Source organism: Larimichthys crocea, unplaced genomic scaffold (assembly GCF_000972845.2).
Source record: "Larimichthys crocea isolate SSNF unplaced genomic scaffold, L_crocea_2.0 scaffold239, whole genome shotgun sequence".
NCBI lineage: Eukaryota > Metazoa > Chordata > Actinopteri > Sciaenidae > Larimichthys > Larimichthys crocea.
This window is the reverse complement of record NW_020853172.1, coordinates 26330-51067: the sequence shown is the minus strand read 5'-3', so window position 1 is coordinate 51067 and position 24738 is coordinate 26330. Positions and strand designations below refer to the sequence as shown.

The 24738-nt window shown below is 41.9% G+C and overlaps 2 protein-coding genes across 8 annotated transcripts in view; both read left to right on the top strand.

Moving 5' to 3' along the window:
- Positions 1 to 16806, top strand: part of rtn4a (reticulon 4a) — a 28997-nt gene extending 12191 nt beyond the window's left edge. For 5 of the 7 annotated variants that reach the window (XM_019262769.2, XM_010749863.3, XM_010749864.3 and 2 more), the window contains 6 exons: positions 11572 to 11779; positions 12414 to 12552; positions 13964 to 14033; positions 14124 to 14170; positions 14540 to 14598; positions 15529 to 16806. In XM_019262769.2, coding sequence (XP_019118314.1) covers positions 11572 to 11779; positions 12414 to 12552; positions 13964 to 14033; positions 14124 to 14170; positions 14540 to 14598; positions 15529 to 15571 — 566 coding nt within the window. In that variant the 3' untranslated portion in view covers positions 15572 to 16806. Of the gene's footprint in view, positions 1 to 4395; positions 4714 to 8311; positions 8420 to 11571; positions 11780 to 12413; positions 12553 to 13963; positions 14034 to 14123; positions 14171 to 14539; positions 14599 to 15528 lie in introns of those variants that run through there. The other 2 variants (XM_010749867.3, XM_010749868.3) reach the window with 2 other exon arrangements.
- Positions 16807 to 18698: 1892 nt separating this feature from the next.
- On the top strand, positions 18699 to 22430 carry LOC109139347 (N-acetyllactosaminide beta-1,3-N-acetylglucosaminyltransferase 3). The gene is made up of 3 exons (XM_027275888.1): positions 18699 to 19122; positions 19411 to 19469; positions 21002 to 22430. Exons 1-3 carry the CDS (start codon positions 19022 to 19024, stop codon positions 22030 to 22032), a joined length of 1191 nt encoding a protein of 396 aa, XP_027131689.1. The 5' UTR covers positions 18699 to 19021; the 3' UTR covers positions 22033 to 22430.
- The last annotated feature ends 2308 nt before the right edge of the window (positions 22431 to 24738 follow it).

Here is a 24738-nt window from a genome sequence, read left to right as displayed (position 1 = left end):
TAAAGTCTGGTTTAATTTGTGTGCTTGTGTTCCATCGTGGTGTTTTTACTGCATTTTGTGCATTTCTCTCTCACCAGAATAACATCATCATTTCTGTGTAACTGATCATATATTTCATTTTATTTCACATTTTAAGATGTGGTAAGTAAAATGTGACTTTTTTTTCTGTTCTCTCAAGCTCCTTGTAATGTCTTTTTTTTATTTTATTATTATTATTTTTTTAATTATGTTCATATTTTATACCTGAAGAGCAGAAATGAGAAGTCGTGGGATACAGACAGGCAGGTTTTATCTTTTTCAGTCACCTACAAACCCCTGTTCACACGTGTATCTGCCCTCTAAGCGTTTTTTCCGTCGGTTAGATTACCTTTGCCATCTGGTTTTAGCTTCTGTCTACTCTGGAAATAACTCGAGATGCCAATCTGACACCCAACACCACCTTGTAGACCCCAACACCCACCCACATCCACATACACACTTCAAAACACGCTGAGCTACCGACCGCACCCTGTTACCGATTGAATAAGCTGTCGCTCTTGATTTACTGTGTGCTTTACAATCTCCGACACGCCCTGTAGTGTAGGGTTGCATCAGATTTTATGCACCTGAGGCTAAATCGTTTAGGAATAACCTCTGTGCCAAATAACTTGAGCTGTAATGACTTCACAGGATGTTGAACCAGGTATTTATTTACACAGGAGGGTTATTTAGTCAAAACTGATTTAAAACCGCAAATTTAACTTGGTTTGATTCAAGACATAACAGATCTATCAATCCTGTCATTGAGTAAACTGACTAAGTGACATTTTATATTATATTATATTAGATTAATAGTATATTATATTATCTATATTATATTATATTATATTCAATGCAGAACAACAACAGAACAATTAACCCAAGCAGTGAAACGCGATAACTGCAGAAAGTTTGTGTCATGATGAATTTTCAGCAGGTTGACGCTTGGCAATTGTTATATCAGCTAATAAAAGCTTGTTGACACACAGTTAAACTGTTCTTAAATCCCTTTAAAAATCAAGAAGGCCTCCCACCCCCTGTGTAGCTTCGATGACCCCTAGTGGGGGTCAGGATCCCCACTTTGGGAACCAGTACATTAGACTACAGCATGAGCTAAACATGAAACTTTGAGTTAAATTAGAAACGACTGGAGAAAACACAACTGAGGAAAGGTCACACTCGCTGCTGCTTCGACATCGCAGTGAACCAAATATCTTTGGACTGTTGGTCAGACATTCGAAGACGTGTTCGGCTCTCAGAACTTGTATATAATGGTCAGTTGTAACTCTTAAGGAGGATTAGTGTGTAACTGATTTGAATCTATTTTTGGGAGGTTTGTTTCCTCCGATAATAATGGAGAATTTATAGTCGACTTGATGATCTTAATAAACCTGCTCTAGATAGTATATCTGACAGGTTTACTGAGGTCATGTGTGTATGAATAAACTTTGATATTTCAGAGATGGTTTATCAGACGCACAGCTGCCTCCTTTAGGGCTTTTAGAAGGTGATGAATGGCCCCCGATGCTCAGCGGCCCGTCTAAAGACAACAGCGCTTAGTCTTCATTTTAATGGATGACTCAGTTTTATTTAAACTGGTATTGATCGGTTAATGTATACACACTCATATTAATGCCTCCACACACACACACAGTGTTGCAGACAGTTACTGTGTAACTAGAGCAGTAGGACTTTGCTCTTTGGGACAAGCTGCCAACGCTTTAACCGTGTGTGTTGGAGGGATCTCCAGTTAATTAAAGCCTCCTCCTCCTCCTTCTCCTCTTCCTCCTCCTCCTCCTGCCTGCATTGCGACACTGGCAGGCCCACAAAGGGTTCTCCGACCCAGAAACCACTCAGCAAATGTTCTTCATTATGCATCTCGAGCTGCAGAGCTGCGATCTGAACATAAATCTTACTGATAGTCACCGTCACGCTGAGAGCGGCTCGGCCCATTTGTTGCATCACGCTGACGGACGGTTCTGAATCTGTTCTCGACCGATCTAAGACGATGCCAGGGTGATGTTTGCGTTTTTAACACAAATGACAACAAGAAGGCTGCAACTGTCTCTTAACTACTCTCCTGATTAATTGGTTTAGTGTTTCTTTTAATAGTGAGTTATTTATTAGTTCTGTCTACTGAATAATTGAATTATTGACTCATTGTTTCTAATGAGAGGAGCTTCAGGTGTGTCTGTGTAGTGATCTCAAAGAGATGTAGACATCTAAAATGATTATTTTATGCTTTTGATGAGTTATCACGTTAACCGTAGATTACGTGTTTGGTGTTTACCAGACAACTGATTCAGTTGAAAATAAACCAGAATAACTTCAGAGTGATAATAACCAAAAATTAGTTTATTAATGTAAAAATAATACAATATTAACTTTTTACTTCATAAATGATACATTAATTTATTGATTTATTTAATTGTTCATTCGTTTTAAGCTCACAGCAGACTTCACTGTTAATCCCAGTGGGTGATAAACAGATTAAGAAGAAGTTAACTTGACAGATAAAGACTTGACTTTAGACATGGTGACTCCAGTGATGTTTTCAGTTTAAGTGATGGTCTGTGGATCAGATCAGATCATGTCTAATGTAAGAAAGAAATGAGCCTTTATAAATTTTACTTTACATTAATACAGATTCAATACAATGTCCTATTTATATTATTATTAGACGGGTATGAATACCTTTTTCTTTTCTCTTTATAAAGACCAGATCCTGCAGGTAACACTGCATTATGTTGAGGGGCAATGAGTGACTTTTTGTCTGCTCTGAACCACGTGGATGTGACTTAATCTGCACGTGGTCGTGATCTGACTCATCCAGTGGAAACAGGACGAGAGGTCTGACTGTCGATTGTCACTAAATCACGCAGTTTGAGATTTATGGAAGATTAAAATCATAATGAAACTCATCTGTGTGAAAGTGTAACAGTTTTATTGTGTGTGTGTGTGTGTGTGTGTGGCCACGTCAGTGATTACATCAGTTCACGACAGACTCAGATGAAGGTAAAAGGTCAGAGACAAACTTTGTACCTTACGTAATCAGTGAAGTCACTGCAGGTTCGTGAAGTACAGGTTTGTTTCTCCTCACTGGAGACACACTCGTCAGCTCAAATGTGGATTTTTCTTAGATGAACCTCTGATCTCTTCGTTTATAGACCTATCTTGTACCTGTAGTAAAATCATAAACACGCACATGCAGGTAATCGGTCCATATAGCTGTTGATAAGGGAACATGAGTTTTCCCTCTGTCAGTCTTCTTTTGTACGTTCAATGAGTTTTCATCTGCGAGGTCCTTTTTGAAGAAGCGTGGAGCTAGTTTATAAAGTGAGACAGCTGCCCTCTACTGGGACAAGTCTGCGATTACCACTCAGAGCTCAACAGCAATGTGCACAGTTATATTTCTATCATAACTCGGATTACTTCAGCCCGTAAACACCAACGTTAGTCAGTTGTCTTTGTATGCGAAGGTGGATTTCTGGTCATGTAAATACTCGGAAATCTTGACAGCAGCTGGAAAATGAGCTAAGTTGGCACAAGACCAACCATTATGTTGTATTCTTTTCTTTTTTTCCCCCTTTAAACTCTATTTCCGCAACATTGAAGGTGACCGGGCATCGCTCAGACTTCACTCTGGTCCTGAGTATTGATCATTGAATGAAAGATCTATAGAGCTACAGAGTGACTTAGGTTTTATGACACTTTTACTTTGGGGAAAACTACAAAAGTTTTATTCATTTAATGAAATGATCTCAAATATTCAATGTTTTTCAACTTCTTCAACTAAAAGATATCTTCAGAATAAGACTGCAAGGCGTCTCCTTTTGTCTCAGGGGGAAACTATGACGAGTATTTCTAACATTTTTCTAGACAAATCCATCCTGACAATAGACGGCACATTAAATCAGTAGTGAAAATAACCGTCGCAGTCTGAAACAAGAGCAGGAATCTGAGCAGGAGCGATATTTGAGTTGACCGTGTACTTTGGTGGTTAACTGCAGTATTTTCATACTCTGTGTTTTTAAAGAAACATGCAGGTTTATCTTTCCAGAGAGATCTGTGGCTCTCGTATTTACTGTGTTTTACCAGACAGCATTGAGCGAGTCACAGAGACGGACACATATCATTCATTCATCAGTCCGTATCACTGCTTCGTCAGCAGATTCGAGGCATGACGAAGGGGAGGGAGGAGGGATGACAAAGGAAAAGCAGTGAGATAAAACATAAAGGGGGAAAGGGGGAGTGGAAGTTAGAGGGAGAAAAGGGGAAGAGGAGGAGGGAAGAGGGAGCATGCCAAAAATGCTGAGCAGAACGGGGGGAGGAGGAGGTGAGATGTTTATAGTTGCTGCGTCAGAGCACTGGCAGCAGACAGTCAGCTGACGGCACGCCTGCAGGAGGGAGTTCGTTTGCTCGCTGCAGTCGTCTCCCCTCAGCGGAAACCTTGCTCGGGTTCTTCCCACCCTCCCCTCTCTTTCTTCTTCCTCCTCCTCTTCCTCTCCAACACCACCTCCTCCTGCAGCCGAACACACACACACACACACATTTAACTCACACACGTTTTACATTTACTGCCTCTGGTCGGTCCTTCTCCATCTGGAATGTGTGTTTGCTGATCGGACGGCATGGAGAACAATTCTGTGGACACAAAGGAGTGCGAGCCTGCAGCAAGGCACTGGAGAGAACAGGGTATACCTCCACCTTTCTGTCTTTGTCTTTGGCTTGTTTGACACTTTCTCTGACCGTCCTGAACGGAGGCAGTTCACTGCTGCAAGGTGCTTCGGGGAGAAACGGCATCTCGAACAGCTTTTTTATTGCTTCGGCTCTTCTTTCATGCTGACTGTAGGACGTAGATGTTTGACATTGACGCTTTAAACACAGATGTACTCGTTGTGGTCGAACATTGCAGAATCAAACACTGCAGCACGTCTCTGAACGTCTTTCATCGCTGCTTCGAACACACACACAAGCTTTGAAAACTTTGAGTCAAAAGATAAAAAATGTCCGGCTGAAGTCATTTCCATTTGATTATGGTGCAGCCATAAAAGCATGTCGTCTTGAATTTGAATATTTTACTCACGTTAAGATCATATATGGAAATTTAAGACTGTGGATGTTTAAGATGTTAACTTCTTGTGTGGGGACTACTTTTTGCATTACGGGGAGGCTCCGAGTCCTCACAGGTATTGCAGATTTTTTTGGACCGTCTGTGCGGGTCTCGTCCTTGGACAACTGCAGCAGCTTACAGAGAGGACCTTTGGACAGTCAGCCAGTGTGACCAAAGGTAGACAGTAAAGAGGAGGAGGAGGAGGAGGAGGAGGAGGAGCAGAGTGACGTTAGCTGGAAGTTTCATGATTGGTTAGTGTGCCGGGGATATGCTAATGAAGTGTGAGTCAGGCAAAGTGGGCTTTGTGTATTTGTGTTTCTGCACAGGCTTCATGTTTACTGTGTGTGTTTGGCAAACTAACATGTAACAAACCTGTTTTTAACGTCAACTTTCAGAAGCTCAGGCATCACTTTTGAATCAGTCGCACTGCAGCCTGGCCAACGTGTCATGAACACTTCACCTTCATCATCTGGTAACATGTTAATCCCTTAAGTGCTTTTCATGCTTTTTGGAGCCACAGTAAATGAACCGTTACAGGAACAAATGCTCAGGACCAGTTACAGAAGGTCAACGAGCATCAAAACCCAAATATATGCAGGCGACATTTGGTAAGAAACAAACCCATAGTCATTTCCTACCGAGGTCGTAGTTCGTTATTAGTTATTTAACGCTTCAGATGGGAGGTTTTATATACGGGCAGGGCCTCGATTTAGCAGCTCCAGGCCTGATCATGACTGCGGAGACCAGCACAAGATGGCTACCTCTGTATTGTGGAATATTTTGGCTTCATTATTCGTCGTCCATCTTCATCAATACTCTCATATTTTTCTGTTTGCTTTGAATCTGGTCCACCATTGTGTGCATGTACTTCAGGTATCCTTTGAGGAAGTTGTTCCTGTGGTGTTTTTAAAGTTACGGGAAGGTTGTCGGTGACAGTGAAACCATACACACTTCCTGTTACGCTCGAGTACTGTCCGTTATGAAGTGATCACTTATATACACACACAGGCTGTAATAGACTTTATATGGACTGTCAGCATTAGCATGTTATCTCACGCTGTCTGCTGATCTTCGTGAGTCCCGCCGTCGTTGCATCATCTGAGGCCGCAGTACTGCTGTCGCTTCACGCCTCAACAGTGAAGGCTTTGTGCTGTGTATGTGTGTTTGGTGTGTGTGTGTGTGCGCTCTCGCTCTGTTCATTGAGCCGGTATTGAGTGTACACCATGAAGCTTCAGAACGTATGCAAAGCACGACTAAAAGAAGCTGCTGTGTCTGTCAGGAGGGTTTGTGTGACACCACAAGACCGAGGCACACAGTGACTAAGCAGTATTTTATATGTGTGTGTGTGTGTGTGTGTGTGTGTGTGAGACGCTCTGTGGTTGCAACATTAGTGAAATAACACAATGTTTTTTTCGTTGCATGTCAGATGAGGAACACCGTCATCTTTTTGACCTCTCACACATTTTTCATGACTTCCCCTCCTCTCCGGCCCGAGGTCATCATGTGTTCATCAGGGAGAAAGGCTGGACTACTGTTCAGTAACGGCAGCAGTCAGTAGAGTTTAACACACTTGCTTTGGTGGCTTCTTGTGCAACTTTTAAAAGTTTTTAGCCACTGAAGTCAAGTAAAGATTTTCCATGAGCCTCTGCTTCTTGTTTCTGCCAGATGAGATGATTCAGGACAGATTCTCAGACCCTCTGTGTTTACAGTATTATCTCAATGAAGACATATAGAAGAAGAAATGGGTTTGAGGTATTGTAGAAAGTGTTTGCATTACACAGTTTGTCCTCCAGAGATCGCTGACGAGGTGGGCAAACTGTAAAAACGTCCCACTTTGTCTCCATTCTTTTAAGATACCGGTCCATACGTCGTCATAAAACTTTCAGATTTCGCAGCTCGTGTCGAGCTGAAGTTCCTGTTCGTCTCTGCATCATTCATGAGGAACAACATCTTTGTTTGGATAATGTTTCATATGCAGATGATTTTCTGTTCCGTTTACCTGCAGGTGAGACTTTTGTTCCAGTCTCACAGGTTTTTTTTATGTTTTAAACCTCCTGCAGCCTGGAGCTGTCCAAACAAGACCAGTGCTTTGTTTCGTAAGTGGACTGAGCCAAGGATGTTTGCATTGACTCCAGAGCTTTTAAACAACACACTGTTGCGTTAACGTGAGCAGCTGCTCTCCTGCAGCACGTATTGGTCCCAAATCACATCATTAATGTATAAAAATGAGCAGGTAGCTGTGACTGCAGCTCTCCGAGCATGCACCTGGGTGTTCCTGGACAGCCTGTAGATTTCCCTTCCTCACTTTGATCTCTTCTGCTCGGCATTTCTGGAGCAGCTTGTCACTTTACAGCCTGGTTATGCAACAACACCTCCACCCTCTTCCTCTTCCTCCTCCTCCTGCTGTCACAATCCTCATTAAAAAAAAAAAACCCTGTTTCTTCATGATAACAGACGGCCTTTCACACAGTGACGCGGTGCAGCCCACGCCTGTCTGCTTTCATTGAACTTTGGACATCCATTCATACTTTACAGATTAACTATCTTGAAGAATGACCCACATTGTTAATGTACATCATATGTGTAATATTAGATATGATCTAAATCAACTAAAACCACTTTATATTTAAATATAATTCCACTTTATAGTATAGTATAGTATAGTATAGTATAGTATAGTATAGTATATAAATATAAGGGGGTGGCAGTAGCTCAGTCCATGGGGACTTGGCTTGGGACCTGGAGGGTGGCGGGTTCAAGTCCAGTATGGACCAAAAATATGGAAGGTGGACTGGTAGCTGGAGAGGTGCCAGCTCACCTCCTGGGCACTGTCGACGTTCCCTTGAGCAAGGCACCGAACCCCCCCAACTGCTCGCAGGGTGCTCCTCAGGAGGGCTGCCTATCACTCCACCATCTCTCTCCACATTACATTTGCATGTCTATGAGCCTTTGTACTGCATGTGTGTGTGTTTTTAAAATGGGTTAAAAATGCATTGTAAAATAAAAACAGAGTGAAGTATCTCTTAAATATAAAGTGGTTTTAATATAATTAAGATAACTGGTGAAAGGTTTTTATTATTAGTGTTGATATTTGTTCATATTTCTCTCATTTTCACCCCTCGGTGTCAGTTGTCTTTCATTTAAATATTAAAAACTACATTTGTAGTCCTTCGGTCGTCAGCTCAAGCTGCGCATGCGTCCTCTCTGCCTCCTGTCGTCAGCCGGGCGGAGCCGCCGTGCTGCTGCTGCTTCATGCTTAGCGGAGGTTCAAGATGGACGCCAAACAGGGTTAGTCTGGTCCTAATCTTTTGTTTACCGACCACCTCTCGTCTCTCTCGTTTGGTTTTGTTTACGTGTTTTGCATGAGCACACCGGGACCGTGTCAGCTCAGCCGCCCGGGGGGGACGGTTGCGTTGGGAGGGGATCGGGCCGCCTTGCCTTGCCTTGCCTGCCGGAGGTCATGCCGGACGGTTTGACGTTTTGTCCCCCCCGCGGTGAGGACTGTCAGTGGGGGAGAGCTGTCTCTAATAAAAGGCTTCGTGGATAGTGAGACAGGAAGCGGGGGACCGGGCTGCTGATTAAACACAGCCGGGGTTTAGCTACTCTGATGCGGGGTCTATTTTTAGCGACGTTAGCACGCCTGCTACCATATGTAGCCAGGCAGCCACATTTGGACCGTTGTCTCCCCTCCTCCTCCTCCTCCTCCTCCTCCTCCTCCTCCTCTCACCTCGGTTGTGTCTTTACATCCAGACAATGTCTCTCTGTAACAACCGACCACAGCTGCTGCTGCTAGCGTCGTGTTAGCATCCTGAGCCGTAAGATAACAAGGGGAGAGCTAGCTGTCAGCTAACGCAGCTGTCAACGCCCACGTTTGCACCCCGCTGCGCGCAGAAAGCGTGAAGCCTCCCGAATATTCATCATATATGTGATGGGGTCAGTGTCTGCAAAACCTCCAGGGAGCCAGGCGTTGTCTCCTCATGGGGGATGACCCTCTGTCTCAGAAAACAGCAGCTGCACTGAGATCTGTTTGTCTGTGAGCATCACCTGAGCAGAAAGGGTTAACCAACTAATGTATGATGGCTGTGATGTCTTACATGTGCCTGTTATTGGTCATGCTTGTTTATTTAATCTGCTGACCTTGTTTTCCCCACATGAAACATCCCAAATTTATTAAAGACTTCAAGTAAGGCGATAAATAAGATAAGATAATACTTTATTGATCCCACAACGGGGAAATTCACTTATTACAGCAGCGAAAAATAGAAACCAAGGAGGGAAACACAGTGTACATATTTACAAAAAGTACTAGAGTATAATATAATGTGCAGTGAGTATAATGTGCAACTCAACTCAAATCAACAAATAACAAAACACGTACGCTGCGTTCGAAAGATGCGTGCAGGTTAAATTTCTGTCGATTTGATCGATCGATTTTAGCTCTCACACAAGTCGTCTGCGTTGGAGTTTAAATATTTATTCTGTTTTTACCGTTGGTATGACTTAAGAGAATGAAAGTGATGATTAATTAAAGTCCAGCTTGATGTTTACTTCCCGCGTTTCATGTTTGAGGAGCAGAATTCAGCGTTTTTATGTTGATAATAAGTGATGCACAGTTTATCCGTTTGTCACTTTGTCTTTCTTTAGTGAGCGTCTGAACAGGTGCGGCCCGATTTCGCCGCTCGGCAACAACTTGTTGCAGTAGATCTGATCTGATGTGAAGCTCTTTTTATTGGCTGTTAAACGCTCTGGTCAGCTGCCAAACACACGGAGGCCTTTCAGTCAGTCGGTCTGCGGTGCTAAGCGACATGACTCACTGCGCCTGCACCTGCCATTGTCTCTCTGTACAGAGCGTCGGCCTGCAGCCTCAGCATGGATTTTAATGCTCGTTTCTTCTTCAGTGGTCGGTGATCGTGTTAGTGCAGCAAAGACAGACTCTGGAGGAAAAACCAAGGACTCCTTCGCTTCTAATATTGTCCGCTGACCTGCCTGGAATTCCCTGGTGAAATATAAGCGTGCTCGGTGCAGGACCCAGGTCATGAGCTCAGCTGTCTCCCAGCGGAGTGCGACCCCCTCCACCCACCACCCACCCGTTCATCTGATCTGTCTCCTCAGAGAGCGAAGGGAGCTCCCTGCGGCACCCAGAACCTCATTTAACTCGGAAAACCAGCACTATTAACGTCAGATTATTATCGGTCTGATTGATGGACCAAATCGACATAATCAAAGATCGATATGTTCTGAACTTCAACACTAACTGTATCTCAAATGCACAGCGTTGATGCCCTGACAGTGCTGACGCCGTGCTAGTAATGAAGTGGCTGACATTTCATTAAATATGACATGATTTATTGTAGTAATGCAGTTTGCTGCACCACGTTTTGTCTGTGAAATGCTGTCGCACTACAGACTAGTCCACGATACAGTCGTTATTGTTTGTGAGCAGGACAGGAAGCAGCGCTTCATAACATAGACAGGAAGATGAGAGAACGCATATTTTTTTTCAGCTGATGACCTCCGATGTGTCTGGTGGTGTCATCGTGTCGATTTAAAGTCTGAAAAGTCACAAAGGGGGAAGAAGTCTGAGAGTCAGAGAGTCAGTCCTGCAGGGTTTTAACCTCCGACCTCGAGCGGAGCTGCAGCACAGGGTTCAGTGCCTCCACATAGTCACATGCACCAGAAAACCGAATCAGTATAACAACAAGAATCGGCGTGAGATTAAAGTGACTTCAGGGAGGGTCGATCTGAAACAAACGCTGATCGTCTCACATGTCTGGACCAAAACGAATCGAATTGGTTTTTATCTTTTCTCCACAACCGTCTCGTGATTTCTGATCTCAGCGTTCGATAAAGAATCACATTCACTGATTCGGGCTCGTGTTGGAGACGCCCTCTGATCATGCAAATTTCAAGGAATGTCCTAATCAGTTATTTGAGAGATCTAGCTGCGTTATCTAACTTTTACTCTCACTGATACTGTCCATCGATCCGGTACTTTAGTGGTAATCTTTTTTTTGTTTTTGTCCTGTTAATAAATGACCTAAATCTGCAGGTATGCTCTCCTGATTAGACGTCATACTCTTAGCTAACCAGTGTGTGACCTCCACTTTAGTCTGGACTGAGTGTCCAGAGGAAAATCTTTAACATTGGAGCTTATTGAGACTACTGTCTATAATAATTTGGCCCAGAGAGCCGCTCAATCTGTCAAACACAAAGCGGCACGTTCGTTATCAGAGGTATTAACGACCCAGCAGTAAGACTCTGATATCCTTGTTGGCTCTGATCTGCTTGTCTGTCAGGATGTAGTGAAAGTTTCAGTAAACATTTAGTTACCTCAGTATTAAAAATCATAAATGCTTCACAGCTTCCAAACATAAACCGGAGCTCACTCGCTTCTCTCTGGATGATGACACTAACCTTCACTCCTCCTCCTCCTCCTGTAGTGGTGGATCTCCTCTACTGGCGCGATGTCAAGACCACGGGAGTGGTGTTCGGCGCCTCCCTGCTGCTCCTCCTCTCCTTGATGGTGTGCAGCATCGTGAGCGTGTCCTCCTACATCGGCCTGGCTCTGCTCTCAGTCACCATCTGCTTCAGGATATACAAGGGCATCCTGCAGGCCATCCAGAAGTCAGATGAGGGACACCCATTCAAGTGAGTACCCGCAAGAGGAAGTTCATCCCGTCTGTAATTGAATAAGTACGAAAGGAAAGTAGAATATCGAGAATTGTGAGATATAAAATCAAACATTAGAAGGCGTCTGCTCGTCTGATTTCATGAATTTAATCAATGACCCGATTAACCACAGTCTATCTGCTGATGTCATGATGTGTTGGGCCCAAATTAGATTAAAAAATAACCTTTTAAGCCATGACAACAACAACACATAGAAACCAACGACCGTATAAAGAATGGACAGCGTATGCGTGACGTTACTCGTTGGTTCATCCTCCCCTCTGGCTCGTGCACAAAACCTTCTTACTGCGTTTTCCCCTGCTGGTCTGGAAACTGACCTCACGGCACGACAGAGGCCAGTCGGCTCAGATTAACATAAGCTGAAAAAAAGAAAGAAGCCAAACAAACACGTCTGTGGAGGTCACTCAAAATCCCTTTTTTTTAAAACTGTCAGAAAATATTCTGAGAAGCTGAAATCAGAACTCGGGCTCAAAACAGTCACATTTATTGAATCGAATCATGGCAGTGATGTCGTGATTCAGTGTTTCGTACACGTTGGTGTCATCTCCCTGCTCTGTATCTAACCCTGCTCGCCTTCTGCCCACCCTCACAGGCAGTACCTGGACCAGGAGGTGGCGCTGTCTGAGGACATGGTCCACAAGTACAGCGACATCGCTCTGGCCAAACTCAACAAGACCATCTGTGAATTAAGGCGCCTGTTCCTGGTCGAGGACCTGGTCGACTCCATCAAGGTGAGAAAGACTCGAGTTTGCACTAATTGGACCCAGAAATGATTGCCAATATACGTAAACATAAAGTAAAGAGACACGGGCTGGTGAAAGAGTATTTAACGACTAGTTAAAAGTCACAAATACAGGGTTTGATAAGACTCTACAGTCCTGCTCGCCTCCATCACGGATCTCTTATTATTGATTATTAATCTTCTGCTTTGTCCTAACCCTTACTCTGTTGTTGTACTTTTAATTTGGTGATCTCCTGTACGCGATGTGGACCGGCTGTCCTTACAGGCTGTGCTTTCTGAAGGCTCAGCTGTGTTAATCAGTGTGTTAATAAAGGAAACCTCAGTCCAGTCGCACTGCGAGCTCTGCAGCTGTCAGAAACTTGTCGCCACCTTCCTGAACCCCCTCACCCTCCGACCTGCAGTCCAAATACAGATCTGCACTCGGGTTAAGCGCAGCAGAGTCAGACCAGAAGAAATTCCATCCAGAGGGTAAAAAAAAGTCTCAATCGGATCAGGAGGAGGTTTGAGCCTCAGAAGTTTTCACATTTCTCAGCAGATTACAGACGTGTTTGTTTCCAGTTATCCAAGCAGGTCATTAAAATGTCACACAGATTTGATCTGCCTCACAACCTCCACTCAGCACTCTGACCGTGTAACTGTTGGGTTTCTTCTCTCTGGTCGCCGTTTTGGCTCATACTGTTTTTATGTTCATCACTAACATGAGGTTAGTCGTCTCCGTGAGCTCTCTGCAACAACTAAAAATCACTCTCGCCTTTCCTCTTCTTAGCTTTCGTCGTTCACATCTGTCATTGTGTCCACCGAGGCTGCTGAGCCCAGGTTACGTTGCACGCTTGCCCAGCTCCAGTTCTGGCACGACACCGGCTCCACAGCAGCTACAGCTGTCAGCAGTTTACTTCACTGTCCATCATAAACTCTGTAAATCACAGAGAGTTGAGGCGAAGCAGCCGGACGACATGAGACGGAAAACCAGAAAACTTGATTTAGTTTCGTAAATCGTTACGTACTTCTCCTGACCCGGAGCCCAAAGTTATTCCTGTCTCTGTTTTTTATAGACGGATCGATCCATCTGAGACGACTCCTGTCCGTTTTTAGATCTGCTCTTGAAGTGTTTCTGTTCATTTCGGCGTCTGAACCTGCTGCCAAGTTCTGAGCACGAAGAAAGATGAGCGGAAACTTTGATTCCTGAGAGAAAAAAAAACTCATCTGTATTAATCCAGAGCTGTTTATTTCTCTTCTCTTTCATTAAAATGTCACAGGAATGAACTGTGCTCCACTTAACAGCATCAATTTAGTTGCTTATTAAATACTGCCGTTATGACCTTTGACCACTTAAACATTTAATGTCTTCTTATATTTAAAATGTTTCCTCCTTTGTGTCCTCTCTCTCTCGGTCGCTGTAGTTCGCTGTGTTGATGTGGATCCTGACCTACGTCGGTGCCTTGTTCAACGGGCTCACTCTTCTTATTCTGGGTGAGGAAACGCTTCTTTTAAAGTGTGGAGGATATGAACGCGTCTCAATTTAGCTTTCAGTGTCTTCAGTGTTGTCGTTTTCCCCTTCAGGTCTGATTGCAGTGTTCAGCTGCCCGATCGTCTACGAGAAACACCAGGTAACAAGCAGCCTTCATGAGACTTCATCATTTCCTTTAAAAGTTAACATGACAGAGCAGTGTTCTTTATTTTTTATGACACCAGACAAACATTTTTAGATTCAGTTTAACTTGATTTTATTTAACAAACATCTAAACATAACTAAAATGTATCTGTAACCCATTTGTACACTGATGGTGCAGCAATTTTGGGGTTCAGTATCTTGTATGTTTTCAATGCAGGACTTTTATTTGTAACGAGTATTTTTCGAGATTTGGTGCCACCTAGTGTGCATCTCACAAACCACAAACAGATTTATCTGATGTTTCGACGCTCCGTCCACCCTGCACACTGACTATTAGTGACTGTGTGTGTGTGTGTGTTTCCAGGCTCAGATCGACCACTACCTGGCTCTGGTCAACAACCAGGTCAAAGACGTCATTGGAAAGTAAGTAAATAGTTTCATGCTCGTGCGATATCTCCTTTTAAAAACCAGCGTCTGTGTCGTGGTCACTACTTCATTGACCTGTCCTGTCGCTGACGTGCAAACATCGTCCATTTCTCCTCGACGGTTTCGTCTTATGTATGTCCAGCACAAATTTCAGATATTCGTCTTGTTTCAACTTTAAACTTCCTACCCCCACTGCCTTGTCATCGGGTGTCTTATCTGTTCTTTGCAGACACGTGAAGATGTTTTAACCATTCATTCATCTCAAATTTCGATACCTAATCCACTTTTCCAGCTTCGCATACAGCGTGTTTCCTTTTCTCTCCACTTAGTGTTGATATAAAGTTGTTATTGAACTTAAACTCACGACCTTCTCGTCTTTTATTACGGTACACACAACTTGGGGATCCGCTGGTTATGTCTGATCACGAACATTTGGCTCGTCCTGAGCCCGAATCATAAGCTAATTATTTCCAATGTAATAAATCTTTGACAGATATAATCAGTGTTATTGATCTCCACGGATATCTTTAGTTTTTCAGTGCAGCTGATCACGTGATCCTCTTCTGTCATCGACCGATGGCACCCAGTTGGTTCGGATCTGTAATCCAGTCTTTAAACGTGTGATATCAAAAAGACGATTGAAGTATTGACACTTATGACAACATTTAAAACCGATAACTAAGACATCAGAGAAACAACCAGCACACACTGAACCGACTGGAAGAAATGACAAGTGTCTGTCAAGAAAAGAAATTAAACTAACTGAATTATGAAAGATTAAAAACTGTAAATCTTTAAGTAAAAGTTCTTTCTTTGACATTCTTTGATCAAGTTTTAAATGTTTTAGTGTTTGAAAAGCTACAAAAAATGATTAAACATTTAATAAAGCTTTGGTGGTTTATAACCTCATGTCCTGTCGTCCTGCAGGATCCAGGCGAAGGTGCCCGGGATGAAACGCAAGACGGAGTGAAGCAACGACAAGTCGGAGTTTGGATTCAGGAAGTCCTGAGAGGAAAATGGTTGGAGGGGGGAGGGAGGGAGGGAGGGAGGGAGTGTCTGGGAGGTGGGAGGTGGGATGAATATGAAGGAAGGCTGGAGGAGGAGAGGAGGGATCTGGCGAGGATGCAGCCCTTCTAACTTTATTTGTTAAAATAATAAAAACACTTCTTTTTTTTTTTTTTTTTTTTTTTGTTCCAGTTCAGAATTCCTTTTTGTTTTTTGTTTTCTGCAAAAAGTTGAAGCAGGAGTTCAGCTGAGGTTCACGACGACACCGAGGTCGGCTCGACGATACTGAACTTTGTTTTAAATCAAGTTACAAAATGTTTGTTTCTGCGAAACTCACAGAAAACGCATTTTGAGCTTTGAATCACCCCTCCCTGTTTCCCACCCAGCGAGAGTTCAGACGCTCCTTCTGTGTTTTTTGTTTGTTTTGTTTTGTTTTGCTCTTCTCTCGTTTCCCCGCCCGCAGTCGAGCCGAGCGGAGAGATATTTCTTTCTTCGCCTGCTGTTTTTTGAGAAAGACAAGAGCGAGCGGCGAACAGCACCTCATTTGTAGTTTTTCTTCTTTCTTTTTTTTTTTGGTATGATTACTGAGTTAGAAACACTTTGTGATTTTACTGTCGTGTCCCTCAAGCTTCGAGCTCGTTTACTCGGTTACCTGCTGCGTGGTTTCGCCTCGATGTGACGAATTTGTGAACGTCGACGTCTTTGACTCCTGATGAGGCAGCGGAGGGGAGGTCGGGGAGGGGGGTGGGGGCTTGTATTACCATTTAAAAACTTCATTGCTTCTGAGTAACTCTAGCTAGAAACATCTAGAAAACCTTTGCCAGACAAATAAAACATTAATTACATACAAGTTGTTATTTCCATGTCATTGCAGCTGTCTAGTAATGAAAAACTCTGGAAGAAACACGTTTACATTCATCCACATGAGATAAAATATTTAAAAAGTTAAAAAAAAAAAAATGAAATGGGATTTAAAGAAAAAAATAACCATACTGTCTGTGGAGCCAATATCTTAATAAAGTTGCAACTTGATGTGACTTTGGGAAACCTTTGAGCATTTTGTTTGTTATGCAAGTATAATTGTGAATGATAAACTTCATACTTCAATTGTGACGATAAAAAGCTTCCACCTGGGAGCCGTGTTTGTGGAATGCATTGTGAGATGTAAACAATTATCAATAAAGCTTCTAGACGAAGAAAGTCCCGTCTCATGTGTGTATGCTGTCTCATTCTAAGGTACCAAAACAGTATTTATTTGCATAATACACTAATGAAAACATAGTTATGCATATTTTATTTAAGTTCTGCCATATTCTGCAAATCTGAGACGTCCAACATGAGCTTTCATCCTGGATACCAGGCACACCAGGCCTTAGCACACTCCCTGCAGACACCAGAGAGGTATGACAGGCTTCTTTACACCAACAACCACCAGCTGATTTATTCAGTTGATCTCATTTATCTGTTTTTCATTCAGAAAAGATTCCTTTAAGTTTTCACAGACTGATATTAGACTTCAAAACACAGTAAACCTGAACGATTTTAAACTCTGTGTAAAGTCGATTTCTTTCCAAATACGTTAAATATGTTTGAAAAGTTTCTGAGAACATGAAAAGACTGAATATTTTTCACCAGTTTTCCAGTCCACGATTTCGTGGGCGGTCCTTTTTAAAGGGTGGCTCGATGACACGCCAAGGCCACCCCGAACAGAGAGACAGAGATGAATTCATCTCAGCTCAGAGTGTTTCAAAGTCGGTCCTGTCATTTTCTGAAGTCATCACGTTTCAGTCACTTCAAAGCGGTTTCTTGACTGCTCCCACGAGTGGCAGTGGCTGGGTGGTTAATAACTTTTTCTTGGAAAATACAATATAATGTTATATCCAAAACAACAGGTGCTGCCACCCAATAGATCAAGCAGCAGAGCTGAATGATATCAGAGATGAGAAGGTTGATGACGTAGTTTGGAGCAACTTGACCATTTCTCACCTGCAGGAAAACATTGGTAAAAGTGAACAAGCAGCTGTAAACATGTTCTGAACTGAAGGATAAGGATTAAGGATACTTAAGTAAAATAACCATACTGTGTATGTCATTACAATTTATCATATTTTTCATGCTTGACTTGATCAGACCAGACTAAAAATGGATTATTTCAAAATGTGAAATGTTTCCACTTCAGGAGGGACTAATGCATATTCATGCCTCACTAACTTCACACCTTAAAAATAAAGCTTGTTGTGGTTTTAGTTTGGTTATATTTAGGAAAAGTCTGTACCTGACGAGTTAATGTTGACTTTTGGTTTCACTCAGGACTCTGACAGTGAACTCCTGGGTGAAAATCCTGTGTTCATCCATCCAGCCTAACATGGACTTTGTTGTTCTTCACTCTACTGCACCATGTTTCCTTGGCTAGTGTTAAATTCTTTCCCTTTGTCTGTGTTCACAATCAGGGGACTTCACAGGATGTTTTATTTTGAAAATTGTCCAGATTCTGCTTCTAATCTTTGTTTCATGATTTTGGTGTGATGACCAGTTTTGGCTTCATGGTGTGTGTCTGATCATTATAATACTCTATAATCCTTTCTGTGTTGTCCTGATGTTGGTCATATCGCACAGACCAGGGGCCTCATGTACGAATACTTGCGTGGATTTTCACGTGAAACTTGGCGTGCGCCAAAACCCAGCGTCACCTCTAAGTGTCGCCAAAGGAGCAATAGCTGTAGAAACGTGCGTACGACAGCTATGAAGTTGGCGTTGGGACATGGCATGCACATTTCTACGATCATTTCACATTTGATACATCTGAACGTGAGCATGCCACTTTTTTGTGCTTTGTACATGAGGCTCCTGGTCCTGATTGCTCCACCACCTCTCCATCTCCCTCTTCATAGCCCTCCGTGACCACCATAGCTTCTCCTAGAAAAGGGGGGTGAGAGGGGGACTGTTGAGTTCAATGCAATTGTAAATATCACCACTAGATGGAGTCAAATCTCAGACACAGCACCTTTAATGTAAAGGGAGGTTGTAGCACTGTTCAGGAATTTAATGAATGAAGTTCATGTATCTAAAAAGTGCTGATAAAAAAGGAAGATATGAAGTGATGTGATCATGAGAGAGCAGCAGCTCAGAGCAGGTGGAGCTGGATATATGTAGTCATGTCAGGATACTGAAGCAGAAAAACAGATTTCTGTTCATCCTTCAAACTGACCATATTTTTCATTGAACCACAACAGAATGATGCATCCACGAGCACTTGAACAGAAACTGTTTTTTATCAGAGATTATTTCAAAAAGTGAAATATTTCCACTGTGTTTTACTCTGGACAGCAGGAGGGACTAATGCATATTCATGACTGACTACTTGTTTCTCACTTCCTCTTATCAGAGGAGCTGTAGATTATCATAAACTTCCTGCATGCCATCACTTAGCATATTTACTGCAGACTGTTTGGATGCAGAGGACGACACATCAGACGCTGGTGTAGTGAACTCATTCAGGTGTTGCAGCTTTCAAAGGTAAAGTTTGTGACATTATTTTTTCTTCTATGTAGAGAAGATAAAAACTTCCACTTGCAGTTGTCGTGATATCACTTAAACAATGTTCATGAGAAAGATTATGATCTCTGGCACACACTGCTAGGACTGGGTGATGAGCTGATGGAAACCAGGTAGCATGACAGTTCCTGTATCATAGCTGCCCCCTCTTGTTTGCCTAGTTTCAAAGCAATGACTCTTTAGGTGACAGGTAGAGGAATCTGAAGCAACGCAAGATATGAAACGTCATTGTTTTACATTTTACCTCAGGTCTTCAGCTGTCTCCCTTCACCTCACCAGGCTCCATGTGAAACTACCACCATGTTCAGGTATTTATCGCTGTCCTACATGTCTCTGTGAATTTCTGTGTCATAAATACAATGTATAACGTGTACATGCAGTACTCACAAAAAGTCAGGGATATTTGAAATTTATGGAAAATATAAAAAGTTCATGCTAAAGTGATATTATATCATGAAAGTAGGACATTTGATTAGAAGCATGGATTGGTAATGTCTTCATATCAAACAATGTCTTGAAACAGAAAATTAAAACAGTGGCATGTAAACCACAACAACAACAAAATTGAACGTATACTTGAAATCGATCATAGCTCGACTAGACGTCTCATGCTGTTCACAAGTCGACTTATTGCAACCTGCTGATGACACTCTGTGACACTCAGTGGCTCAGTGGGAACTTCTCTCTGAGTGCATGAGTGCTCACCGTCTCACGTGTTAAAATATGAACGCATGATGAAGAGGACTGTTTTAAACAAACTGTCATTGACCAGGCATTCAGTGGTCCATTCAGGGATCAGCACCTAGTGCAAAGTGCTGTAGAGAACTTTTTCTGAGCTGTGTGTGTGTGTATATATATAATACAATAATTTGAAAACGAGTTGAGACGTTATTGTAAGATGATTGGATTGTATTTCTTCATTTATCCATGATTTTAAATGAGCACCACCTAATAACCTGTAGAATTACGTTATCTGAAGTTACAACTGATAATCTGTGTGGACATTTTCACCCACACCTTTGTAGTTAGTACATCATTTATGCGAAATAACATTAAACATTGAATTGGATTAACGGATGGTCAAAGTTTCATTTCAAGAGCAAAAAGGAGTGCCTTTGTCATTGCTGTTGGCATGTGCTAGAATCCTGTTTGACAACATCATCATTTCATCATTTATGCAACGCCTGATACCTGATACCTTGTGTTTAATTATAAACTGTGCGCATGACAACACAAACTCTGAGGTTCTTATATCAGTGCATGTTTGATAAGAGCAAAAAGGAGTGCCTTTGATACAGCACTGTTGGCTTGAATGAAAATCTAGTTTGACAGGTTTGGTGTGTTATCACACAGTAAAGACAACTTAATAAATCATTGTAGCTGCGGTAACTATCATCAAGTGAACAAATACAAGAAGAGAGAATTAAAATCATCCGTGCTTTTCATACAGGTTAGTTTAGTAGTAGTAGTTTTAGTAGACCCCGTGTAGAGTCACTGTTTAGTTTTTCTGTTCTGGGCTACTGTATATGTCCATATTGTATGGTACACAATCTCTCCATGGAAGAGGACCCACTCCCACTGTGGATATAAAAGGATGATTTTTAAGTAACACAAATAAAAAGATTTTTTATTTTCAGGTGACTATAACATAATTATGTATATTATATTTCATGCACCTTTAACGTTATAAATAATGTTTCTGTTATTATCATTTCTGACTGAGATGTGATTTTTTTTTCCCATTGCTGAATTTTAAGGAATAGACACGTCATTGCAACATTGCAAGTTTTCGTTTTGTTTGGAAGTCTCATGGTCATTTACCTCCTTTATTGCGCCGAAGATGTGAGAAAAGTCGACAGTAAAATAAGACAACCACCCATCAAACACAACTCCAATGTGTTCTCCTGGATGCCAACATGTCAACAAAATATGTCCGCCGCTGACTTCACAGACTTTCACTCTTTTCCTGATAGAGTGAATGACTTTCTCTACTATCAACACTGTCGCCATTTCCCCTTGTTACTGGACCTTCCTGACAAATGTGGAGGAGCTGATGACTCAGCAGAAGTCTTTCTTCTGCTGATCATTAAAAGCACCCCTGAGAACTACGACCGTCGAGAGGTGCTGCGCAAAACCTGGGCTAAGGAGAGGTTACACAAGGGTGTGTGGATCCGAAGGATCTTCATCTCAGGAACAACAAATTCTGGTTTTGAGAAAGACAGAATGAACAAATTGCTCGAGCTGGAGCAACGTGAGTACAATGACATCCTTCAGTGGGACTTCAGGGACACATTCTTCAACCTCACCTTGAAGCAAGTTCTCTTCCTGGAATGGATGGAAAGAAACTGTCCAAACGTTCGCTTCCTGTTCAACGGTGACGATGACGTCTTTGCCAACACAGACAACATGGTGGAGTACCTCCAAGATCTCAAAGATACTAATGGAAGTAAACACCTTTTTACTGGCCACCTCATCGAGAATACGAAGCCTATCAGAGACCCAAATAGCAAGTATTTTGTCCCAGTCCAGGTGCAGAAGTCCGACTTATATCTTCCTTACTGTGGTGGTGGTGGCTTCCTCTTGTCTGGTTATACAGCTTTGGTCATATACAAAATGTCACACTCTATTGCCCTTCACCCCATTGATGATGTTTACATGGGAATGTGTCTGGCTAAAGCAGAACTTAGTCCTACTCGCCATATGGGAATGCTGTTGGATGGTCTGTATGTTCCCTCCAAGAAACTAGATGAATACGACCCTTGCTATTACAGAAACATTTTAGTGGTACACAGATTCCTTTCAGCTCGCATGTATTATTTGTGGCAAAGAATACATGATCCTGATCTGAAATGTGGCAGCACCAAACTGTAACTTCCAGCTGGCTGCACTTTGCTTGATGATGATTTGGTTTGGACTGTTTTCCTTCTACTGGTCAGATGTCCAGTGGATCTTTTTTCTGAGAAAATTGTCTGGCTGACATAATAATTAATTTTGAGTGTTAACATTGCCACTGTTATCACTGTTAGCCGAGAACGTCCAGAAGGGCGTAGCAGTAGCAGCCTAAGTAAGGAAAGGCAGGATTGAGGAAAGAGTAAATATCTGTGAATAAACATACACAGATTAATGTTTGATATTAGGAGTTTAGGAGGTATTTCTCTGGTATTTGATTAATTCAGCTTCAGCTCGTTTCCTGTAAATGTGAAGCTATGCTGGTTGTTGTTGTGACCTCAGGATAACTGAACACAAGAGTTTTGTAGTGTGTCAGGTCACAACATATCACATCACGTTGACTTGGGGACTTTAATCTTTAATGATGGCTGTATGTGGGAGAGTGTTTGTATTTCACTATTTGTATAACTGCGGCTGTGTTGTGTAACCCCAATCGACTCATGTCCACAGCAATTGTCATAAGGTGATGATGGACTTTGCTTTTGTATATCAGATATTTCCTGTTTTTAATAGATAAAAGAAACAATACTGAACTGGTGCGGGGATATAAAGTACACCGTGCTGTACATGTGGTGTATATGTTTTGTCCATAAATTTTTCTCAGGGTTTCTAAAAAACTAACGATGTACTGTTACTTAATCTTCTGCTTAAGTTAATAAGTTTACTGTTTTCTTTCATTTAAAGGGTCTGTTTTGTATAGCCTGTATATTCCCGTTAGAACATTATTCAGAGAGAGACTAATGTATGTTTTTGTGCATTACATCAGAGCTCTTCACTGTTTGCATAAATAAAAACACCTTGGAAAGTGTTTATGTATTGATTATGATTTTACACATTTACACTGACTACCGGTTGTCTTCAGAGTGGATTTTAAGATCTTACTGATTACTGTTAAAGTTATTTAGATGATGTGTATAGAGTAACACAATTGTGCCATCTTGTGTCCAATATCTTAATACATATGTTCAGTGGCGATTCTAGGTCAGTGGGGCCCCAAGCAGAAATTCATTGGGCGGGCCCCCCACCGCCCGACCCCCCCACACAACAAGAATTTCATCGGGCCTTTGTATTTTAATAATAACCAACCAAATTGTAGCAAGTATAGTTTTGTTTATTCACAAGTTATAAATATTACTTACACAAACATTGAACGTTAAACATTGTGAAGTTTCTGTTTATTTTAACCAGAGAGTGCAATATCAAATATAATATTATATCAAATCTCTTATTTTAACATTATATTAAAACAAACAAACAAAAGAAAGCCTTTAAACTTGAAGTCTTTGTGTAGGCAACGGTTCTCAACTTTTTTTTAAAAAAACAAATGCCCCCTGAACCTCACCATTACCTCCAAAAAATAAAATGGACCAATAGGGTAGTGCTGGCTGGTCTACAGGAGGAGGTCTCGACTGTGTGTGGAGGTGGATGCTGGTTGTCATCACAGGAGGGAGGTCTCGATGTGTAGTGGAGGTGATTCTGCTGGGGTATCTATCAGAGGCGAGGTCTCGACTGCTGTAGTGGGGTAGATGCTGGATGACTCAGCACTGACCATAGACTGGCATATAGAATCTGTGAACATTCATGTCCGCGTTTTTTCTCTCTCATATTTTGTTACTGCTTATATGTAACCGATGTAACTTAAACTTCAGAATGAGTCCAATGTACTAAAGAAATTCGTTATGGAGGAAAATAGTATGGCATGATTGGTTAATAGGTATATTATCTACATGGGTTTAATATTTCACATTTTTAACAATCTTCAAAAACACAGTTCATTGTTTATTGTGACTGAACCAATTGTATAAGTTAAGTTTACACAAATGATTGAATGCAAAATCTGCGCACGGATGATGATTGTTCACAGCTTGAAATGCAGTTGCGGCTGTAAATTAATAATACAGACTAGTGGCCTTACTGTCACAGATTGGCTGATGACAGCTTTCACCTTTCCAAACAACTTACTGTGTCTATAACATTGCCACGTTTAAAACACTAATTTCTGGTTCGAGATACATCATTGTTCTAATCTAATGGCAATCATAAAGCCACCCATTCTATGTGTAATCTGTATTACTTAATAGGTTTTAAATCAAAACTACTATTGTTTGTAGGCTACTTCATTATAGTAATAGCTTTTGACGTTTAGAAAACACATAATAAAGTCTGGTCATGCTAGCGTGAGTGAAACTAGACTAGTCTAGCACCATTTGCACAACCTCATTTTTATCAGGTAGGGAAAAAATACTATGATTCTGTTCATTTATTTGCTACTGACTTACCACATCTGCTTTCTTCTTTCCTCTTCTTCTTTTTCTTCTTTCTTTTTTCATTCCCGGATGGATAGCTTCTCTTCATACTTAGCTCTCTATATTTTTCTCTCCATAGTAGCTAGCGCAAGAGGTCTCCAACAGTCAAAAATGTTCACGATGTACTACAGGTTTCCGATTTGCGCATACGCGCAGCAAGGGATTCCTCTGCAAACGCGGATTGCTTGAAGACTTTTGTCACTAAAATGTGGTCACGCAATTGGCTGCTTAGCATTTTGTTCCTCCAACCCAGCTTGTTGTAAACGGGAAACCCACGAAAGTTCAGACTCAGCGAATGACTTTTCAAAACGCCAAATTTCGT